This window comes from Acanthisitta chloris, unplaced genomic scaffold (assembly GCF_000695815.1).
Source record: "Acanthisitta chloris isolate BGI_N310 unplaced genomic scaffold, ASM69581v1 scaffold15188, whole genome shotgun sequence".
In the NCBI taxonomy this organism is placed as follows: domain Eukaryota; kingdom Metazoa; phylum Chordata; class Aves; order Passeriformes; family Acanthisittidae; genus Acanthisitta; species Acanthisitta chloris.
Window position 1 is genome coordinate 3,940 of NW_008686572.1, and position 9,407 is coordinate 13,346.

The 9,407-nt window shown below is 38.4% G+C and overlaps 1 protein-coding gene across 1 annotated transcript in view; it reads left to right on the forward strand.

Annotated features, from left to right (window-relative positions):
- The window catches only part of BOLL (boule-like RNA-binding protein), a gene marked incomplete at both ends in the record, with an annotated part of 11,961 nt that extends 3,287 nt beyond the window's left edge, over positions 1–8,674 (forward strand). The window contains 5 exons of the mRNA XM_009080218.1: positions 1,860–1,914; positions 5,483–5,620; positions 6,693–6,755; positions 7,449–7,491; positions 8,544–8,674. Of these exons, the coding sequence (XP_009078466.1) occupies positions 1,860–1,914; positions 5,483–5,620; positions 6,693–6,755; positions 7,449–7,491; positions 8,544–8,674 (430 nt within the window). The remainder of the gene's footprint in view (positions 1–1,859; positions 1,915–5,482; positions 5,621–6,692; positions 6,756–7,448; positions 7,492–8,543) is intronic.
- Between the last annotated feature and the right edge of the window lie 733 nt (positions 8,675–9,407).

Sequence of the window (9,407 nt, forward strand, 5' to 3'; positions counted from 1 at the left end):
GTCTCTGTAATTTGCGTAACTAAAAGTCTGTAGATAAGATAAAACTGTGTACGTCTAGGACAAAATCTATAGTCCTTTCACATTTTCTAATGACAATAAATTTCAAAATAAATTATCCTAAGAAGGTAATTTAATTATTAAGTATGTGTATTTCTGTTACTGAAAACTAGCAGAAAGGAGCCTGAACTGGAGGAAGAGGTGAGGTACACCTGATTGTGCTGAAGTGCATGGCAGTAACTGAGATTGAGTGTAGATTGTTGGAACAAGAGCTTAGGGGATGAATCTGACAGTCATGATTACAGAAAAGGGGAATAAGACTGGAAGTTGCCAGTAAGAGAAATGCCAAAGAACAAGTCTGGATAAAGAGTAAGATTGCATAGTAAAGTTATTGCTAGAACCCAAAAGATGGTGATGTACATAAGGTGGGGAAGAGTACTGCCACAGGAGGGTAGAAAGAGGGCAAAAAGGAATGTGCCTGAGAATTTGTACCTAAGCCTCTCAATGCTGTCAGAGCTTAACACCTATCAGCTAGTTACATGCTGAGCTGCAGGTCTTAGCACAGTGTGTGCACTTGCATGACATGTTGGACTTGGTCCTGGTCCCAGATCCATCGCCATGCCTCTTGCTCTTTCACTAACTCCCAAGAAATACCTGAGACTTAGAGTACATGTGTCCACATAACCCATAGTTATTATGCAGTTGTGATTGCCAGCCTATGTGTACAGTAAATATGCTGGAAAATAATGACTTTACGTGGTGTTGGGATTTCGCACAGGCTTCATTGCTTCTCATTGGCAAGTGATTTAAAAACCATACAAGTTTGATTATGTCTCTTGGTTTATTGGCCAGACAGTACATAGAATAAAAAGTCTTTGTAGGTATGGTCCCAAGTCGGAAAAGAGTTTGTGTTCCAGATTTGTTTAGAGAAGGCAATATAAGAAAAGCCCACAAATTAAAATGTACAGGTGGTCAGAAACTTGCTGAACCTCTCAAATAAGCATGGAAATGCTCACAGAGAATGATACCTTGTATTGCAAAATGTGATCTGCTGACTGGAATGATAGAGGCAGTCTTGACATGTTTTGAAATCTGGCCCTGATGTGAACGTAACAAGTGACGTATACAAAAACACTTAAAGTTTTCAAAAAAGGATTTGTTGAAATGCAGAAAGTCATATGTAATTGGGGGCTCCATTCTTTTTACATGTGTTATATATGATCAGACACTTTGTACAGGCAGCGACACATTCAGTGGCCTAGATTGGGAAGCCTGTTTGCTTTATTGCAGCAGTTAGAGGTATGGTGAAAGACATACTATGTCACAGTGTGAGAATTGCTTCATCCTTGATCACCACAGAATTCTCTTAATGCCAGTCATGTGAAGAATTACAAGACTGCAATGCTGCTTCTTCTGAGAACTCAGTATAGTGAATAGTGCTTGTGAAAGTGTGCAGCATTCAGTGTTTGCTGGAGGAGGTGTGAACTGTGCTGTGAAGCACAGTGTAGTAACAATAATTAAAACCATCCCAAGCGTGTCTTCTTGGTCACCCGTAGCAAGTGAAATCTTCAGATCAAAAGCTCTGATAAATACAATGAAGGAGCTAAAGACATACATACACTGAGTAACAAGGATAGCTTTCTACATGGGCTGCTCATTCACACTGATATATTACCACATACTTAAATACAGTGAGAAAGATGTTAAGAATATAGTTGTTACTGCAATCTTTACTTCCACGATTTGTTTTTTTTACTCATTAGTTTACCTGGCAAGGTCACTAGTACTATATATCAAGTAACAGCGTGCAGTGTCTGTAAATATGAACTTTGGAGGCTTAGCTTATGTTAATTTTTATTTAGGTATGGCTTCATTACTTTTGAAACTCAAGAAGATGCAGAGAGGATTCTACAATATGTAAGTGATAGTCCCCACTGTGTTTATCTCTTAAATGAAATACTTAATTTCATATTAGACACTGCATAACTCTGGTCGTCTGGTCCTGTGTTTGCCAAGTTGCATTCGAGTATCTGATCAGAGTTTGGTCTGGGAGTCAGGAAAATGGTTTAGAGACATCGAAGATAAGATTTACACTGAGAACGTCTGGAACCAGGGAAAGGAGTTGCCAGTTCATAGTACTGCTCTTGACTTTGACATCCAGTCTTTATTTTCTTGTTGGAGAATGGCAGGACATGATCCTGGGTATGCACCTGGGGAAGGCTAGAAAGAGCAAGGACACAGTCCCCTGGGAACACACGGACACAGTCCTGGGAACGCACCTGGGAATGCAGTGTACAAGGAAGGCTCTGGAGATAGTAACTTATATATAGATAGGGAGTAATTCAGCTGGGCAGATGGCAGGGGTAACTAGTCCTTGAGGGTGAGACAAATAAGTTTGAGACAAACAGCTAGGAATGCACCCAAGCCTGGGAAAGCAAGAGATAATCCTCACAGCTGCAGCTGCAAGTAGGGAGAGTACCTGAATGCTGTCTCTAGAGCTTAGCCAATTATGAATGATTGATAGTTATATGCCTGGCCTGCACTGTATAAGAAAGAGCCTGTCAGACAATGAAGTTGGAGCTTGCTGTATCACCCAGATGGAGTCGGCCGCTTGCTTCCCCGCACGGAACCTTCACCTTTCCCAACATTTTCTTAGTGTGTGTACGGTTTACAGTACATACGGAGTTATAAAGACCCTCTCCTTCACAACTGCTTTCATTTGCTTGACTAGGAAATGCACTGCTCTCAGGATTTTTGTGGGGAATTGGGAAGGTAACTGCTGTCTTTTACTCTGACATGTTTGTTTGTCAAACCTAATTCTTCTTAGGAACAATTAGGTTCCTTTAAAGCTTTAAATGATGAAGCTCATGTCGTGTAATTTTTGCTTCTTCTCTTAGCTATGTTATTCTCTTGACACTCGTAGAGCCTCCCTTGAGACACGGTTAGCTCTAAGCAGTATGTTGTCTCTTCAGTTCATTTTGTTTTGTTGATTGAGTGGTGCCATGTTTTGGTGGGAATGTATTGGAGAGATCTGTCAGTCAGGATTTACTCTTACCTGTGTGGGTATCCAGGTGCAGGGAAAAAACAGAAAGGAGAAAGCGGTGTCCAAGCCTTGCAAATTGCCTTCTCACAATTGTAAAGCTGGTTAACATACTGAGATATTGAACCTTTGCTGGAAATTTTTGCTTTTAAAATTTAAATTTAAAAATAAGACCCAAGATGTTTTCTAAAAAATTTTCAGAATGTTTCAGAAAAAATACTGTTATGTGGAGCCAGAAGACTATACAGACAAACTTCTTGAGGCAGCTGCTTTTTTTCCACTGTTTTATTTATTTGTTGCTGTCAACTAGAGCAGCAATGGTGCTGAGTACCATCATGAAAATGGCTTAGGACTTCTGCTTCTGTTATAACTGAAAGGCTGCTCCATCTGAAATGTCTCGTGTCACATTGAACAATACTAATGCTTTTTTGTCTACTCTTAAGTCCTTTAACTTAGGTGTTCTACAGTTGTATCACCTTTTTCATCTTTGCATAGTTCTGCTATTGCATATTAATCTGAAGATCATGTAGCATGTAGGTCCTTCTCCATCTTAAGGTGAGAGTTTCTAGGCATTAACTTACATATGAAATGGATGCTTTTCATTTCGTACTCTTGGATTTCCTCTTGTTTATCATCCTTTGCACTTTTATTTTGTATTCTGCTGTTCTAAAGACTCCAGAAATTTGTGTTGCAGTCTTCTGAAGTATTAAATTGCATTAGTGTTGAGAACACTCCTGGAGCTAACTCTTCCCTTCTTTCTGAAGTAATTTGTTATTCATCACAGTTTTTCCTATTAGTCTTCATTTTCTGTAGCATCATGTGTCATTTTTCCTGCGGTGCTGTGTTCTTGCTTTGGAGAAGTCTGTACAGATACTTCTCTCAACTGTGAAAGTTGTGTATAACTCTGATTTGTGATGAATCACATGAGTAAAATACACTGCACTGGGAAGAATAATCTTCCTATTGGTGTACTGATATGCAATCTGCTTTCTAGGAGTTGCTCTCTGTTCTAATAGCCCATAGGTATGTTTTAAGGCAGTCCTGAGTGAATATGGGCATTTTTTACATTCAGTTCTTAAAATTTGGATATTTTCATAGTCTTTTTTTTTCTTGCCTTTTGTAAAATACTGTCATGTTCATAAAAAAAAAATCTTTAGACTTGTAGTTGTCCAATTGTGTGCACATGTGCTTTTTTAAAAGCAGTAAATAGAGATAAAATGGAAACAATCTGCTGACAGTTAGAGGTACCAGTTGTGAATCGAGAGGCTCCATGAGGAGTAAGTAATGCTTAAAATTGCTAGTGATTAATTTTGTAATGTGAAGCCTAAGGTTAGGATTGAAAACGTATAGTATAGCTTTGGGGTTTTTTTGCAATACACTATAAATGAAAAATAGGGGAAGGTGAAACCTAAGTGCCTAGTCTACTTCACCTTTAACTTCTCAGATGCCTAAATCTGTGTAGAAAATAATTTCTTTCTGTAATTCTAGGCTGAAGTCAGGTATAAGGGTAAGAAATTGACTAGTGCTCCAGCAGTAAGAAAAGAAGTACAGAGGTCTACTACTTGTAAGTATTTTTACTTACATTTGTGTAGTATATGTCACTATGAATATCAGGTTTTAACCAAGATGTACCTGGTCCAAATAAATATATTTATGGGGTTTTGGTTCTTTTCTTTCAATATCTTGATTGCTTGCTTCTTTGGAAAAGCTTACCTGTCTAGGAAGAAACTGAATGGAAATGTAAGTTGCCTACCAGAACCTGAAATCTAAGCATTTAAGAGTGTCCTCACAGGTTCTGCAGGGTATAGCAGTGCTGGTTAGTCGTGTTGTTACTCACTGATGTATGTTGTCGAAATCCATCAGGACTGTTGTACCTTGTGTTCTTTGGTGGAAACCATAAGGAATGGGTGGTTGCAGTCACCGTTCTATTCTTAAGTGTTCTTTGCTGTAAGATACTGAATGGATAGCGAAAATAGGATATAAGTGACCAGCTTTTAAGACAAGATCTGTGAGGTACTCCTCAGCAAGGGCTGTGTGTCAGAGATGTAAAATAGATTTATTTTGTAGGTGCAACAGGGAATGAAGTGTACTTTGTAACTTTGCTTCAGTGTTTGTCCTCTGGTACCTTCTACAAGAGTTAGGAAAAAATGTTATCTTTTGGACATTTAGGGATGAAAAATATATTTATATGTTGGTAACTGGAGTGGTCTGTGGTAATTTATTTGCATGTCATCTTCTGCAGCCCTTCCCATCCACCTCTGGAGACATCCTGTGACTGCATATGATATGTTATGTTGGGGAGGGAATTGAGATGGCAGTAGGCACACTGTGCCATGTTTGAGTGTTTGCTTTCTTTGAAGATCAGAAATTCTCTTCCCTTTTTTTTTCCTTGATGTACACATTTTAAGCAAAAATAAGTATTTGAAAGTAGGCTTAAACGTATGAATTCCAGGTTCTGCTGTAACCCCAGAAGCTGCTACAGTGCAGTTTACTTCAAGTGGATATCCCTATGTTTTCTATAATGGAGTGGCTTATTTTCATACAACTGTGGTTTCTCCTGTTCTGCCAGTAAGTAATTTATTGGTATGTATGCTTTTCTATGGGCCAGGACAAATGCAGTGTTTTCAGGTTCCCCCTGCTGTCAGTTTCTTCTGCTGTGCCTCATGTTAGATGCTGAAATGCCTTCCTTATATTAGTCTGTTTATTTTGTGGTTTATTTAAATAGCACTTCAGTTTATTTTGCCTCTGCAGGAGATTTTTTGCTTTGGTGTGACCTGTTGGACAGAGTACTTCATAATTAGTCTGTGTCTTACCCCAGGACTAGTTTTGTTCTTGGTGCTTATGATCCTTGATCAGCATAATTTATTGCTCTCATGTGAGTGAGGTGTTCTTGGCTGCAAACCATTGCACTGAGGAGGGAAAAAAACTAGATAAGCAAAAGTGAAATTGGGTGATTTCATAGTCATTTACAATACGTTTTCAAGCGTGCTGGCTGTTTTGGGAGGAAGATAATTCAATAGATTAATTGTTTGGCTTTAGCAGACTTAGGGAACTTGGATGGAATTTCTTGGGACATACAGAAAGGAGCTGTCAGTCACTTCAGGCTTTTTCATGAGAGGGAAGTACTGCAAGAAGCAAAAGTGAAATTGGGTGATTTCATAGTCATTTACAATACGTTTTCAAGCGTGCTGGCTGTTTTGGGAGGAAGATAATTCAATAGATTAATTGTTTGGCTTTAGCAGACTTAGGGAACTTGGATGGAATTTCTTGGGACATACAGAAAGGAGCTGTCAGTCACTTCAGGCTTTTTCATGAGAGGGAAGTACTGCAAGTCTGATGGGGTCTGCATAAAGCATAAGACTCACAGAGGAGATCCTTACTGATTTTTGTAAAAGCAGCATTCACAGAAGCTGTTCATGTATCACTATATATGAGTGGAAAATCCCTTCACCTACTGAGGCGAAAAACTCCATAGAAGGATTACTAATAAATAAAACAAGTTTCCCTAACCAGAAATGAGGGCTGGAATGGATTCTTATGTTGATTTTGGCACTCCTAAGGTAGGCCCTTGGAACCAGTGGTTTTGGTGAATGTTAAGTGTAAACGGGAATTGCTGCATTACCACTTTTAACTCTGTCTTTTGCCATCCCACCAGGTTTCCAGTCCACCTGTGATGGTCTCTGCACCAGTGTATCAGTCTCCTACCTACCACTATCAGGTGTCTGTTTGGAAAGAGTTTTCAAACTTCAGCAGTGCAGTATGGTTTGCAAGCACTGTCCCAGGTCTTGTTGTTCTTAGGAAATAAAGTGACTGTTAGTAAAAGTCATATAAAGAATGTTTTAATTTCAAGACTTTCTTTTCACTAGGTGCAGCTTATTCTGCTTATTTAACTACATGAAAATGTAATAAATCAGTTTCTTTTTGTGTTGCAACTGGCTTAGTAGCATCCTTTTATCATCTAAGCCAAACTCCTGCTCAAAGCAGAGCTGGTTAGATTAGTTTTCTTGGGAACTTGTCCAGGTGGACTTTAAGTAGCTCCAGTGATGGAGATTTCACAACTGCTCTGGATAGCCTCTTCCAATACTTGACCCTTCTCATGGTAATAGACTTTTTTCCTTACAACTGCAACATTTTCAGTGTTCTATCTTGGATCCATGGATCCTTGTGCTCTGAACACCTCTGGTGAGAATTTGACTTAAGTCTTTATGAAGCTTATGAAATGGCCAAGTCAGAGACAAAACCATGTTCCTGAATTATTTGGGACTGAATGAAAGTCATATTTATTCTTTTAGATAAGAATTGATTGTAGATTTGAGATGGTTTTGATTCGAGTGTGTTAGGAATTCTAGTATTTTATGTGTATGCATATGTTCTTAATCACGTAAATAATACTTGTTGTGTTTGACTTTAGGGACCAGCACAGTTTCTTCCAAGTCAGTCGCAGTGGCCTGTTCTGCAGGTGAGTGCAGTTGATAGTTGCAGCATTTTACTATTCCTTGCCCCCTAGTGTAAAGGTATGGTGTGCTCATCCAACAGGACATGTGCTAAGTACTCACAACACTGTTACTGAAATGAGCATTAATTGCTGTATTTTAGCAGTGCATTTACAGCACATGCTGATACAATGGAAGGCATAAAACAGCACCTCTTGAAACATCAAATACCCATAAAGAAAGCATCTTCCCCTCCTCTCACCTTCTGGCAAAAGGTTTGTCTCCAATTACCCACTAAGTTCTCAGAAGCAAGTAAAACCTGCTATATTTTACCTGATAGGAGAAATTAGTATTAACTAGCTAATTAACTGATAATACCTGGTGTTTCATAGGAATATAACAATATTCGTGCAGAAGCATGTAGACAGAGGTGAAGTGAAATTAGACCCAGGGCCTTGGAATTGCTGATTTGGGGGTAGAATGTGTCCATTTTGTGATCTCTTTAGCAGAGCAGCTTAATGTGGGAATCTTGACACTCAAGAAATGTGAAGAGTTTGAAGCTGACAGAAGGACCAGGGCCCTTAAGCTTGAACCGCTATAGTGTGGCCTCCTAACCTTGGTAGCAGCCAGCCTTGTCAGATTATAGGCCCTTCCACACTAACAGATCAGTTTGCTGCTTTGAAATGGAGGTGCTGAAATACAGAAGTACTGGGGGATTATTGTAAAACAAAAATAATTGTTTTTCTAGTGTAACACTTTTGCAAGAGAACTGCAGTATGTTTCTGTGATCTTGAGATTTTAGAAGTCAATTTTAGAAGTCCGAACATTTCTCTAACAATGTTCTCAAAAATGTAAATCTGAAAACTGTGTAAAAATTAAGTTGCTGCTTTGTCATACTACCTGACCTTTCTACCTCCTTCCCTCTCCCTGCATTTCTTTAGGTTATCAAAGATTAATTTGACACTTTTTATTAAAGCATTATCTTTGTTTATATGCAGCAAAGAAGACTGTAGAATAAATTTTGGTATTTATAGTGCTTCAATAATGTAATTTATTAAAACAATGTGGTTTTTTTCAATCTCTTACTAATTCACTTCCACTCGGGTATCTGCAGCAATCTGAAGTTTTCCATGAGCCAGTAGGAATTCCCCAGGAAGGTGGATATGTATCTGTACCTCTCCTAATGGGAGTTGCAGTTCCTGAGGTATTTGTAAAAACGTAGAAAAATGTACTGATAACTGAAGTGTTTATCTGCAAGTGAAAAGCATCAATCTTTTAGTTCAAGCACAGGCAGTTCAGAGCACTTTGGTCAGCTGTTCTGTACGTGCCCTCACACCCATGCTGCTGCTGTTAAACCATTTCAGGTGTCCTCAGGTTAGTTTCTCTTCCAGTTTTCTAGGAGGATGCTTTGATTTTGAAATAATTTAGAGGCTCACAAGTGTATTACAGACAGCAGTATAAGCACTAGGCAATTTGTTTTGTTTGCAAATGTTTAAAATGAGAGTCAGACTCTTTGGAATGTTGGATTGATCTATCCAAACCATAGTAGTTTCCTGAAGTACCTTCTCTCTGTGAGTAGGACTTTGTTTCTAAATATTCTGATTATAAGAATCAATTAAAAGTGGTTGAAAGGCTATTTTTTTTCTTTGTTTACAGAGTTTTTTTGCTTCTATATCCGTAGCATTTCTAAAGAGATTCTTAATGCACACTAAGGCATTTTCTTCATAATTGCATATTAAAAATGACTGTAAATGGCTACACAAAAACTTAATTGTCACACATTTTCAATTTAGATAAATTGGTACTTCTCTTAAATAATTCATTCCTTATGAGCAGGGATGCCAAAATAGCTGTTAAATTAGGGCAGTAACCAAGTATTGTTTCAAAAGTTAATAAGTATTTTATGGCTGTAAAAGAAGTTCCACAATCAGTATTAC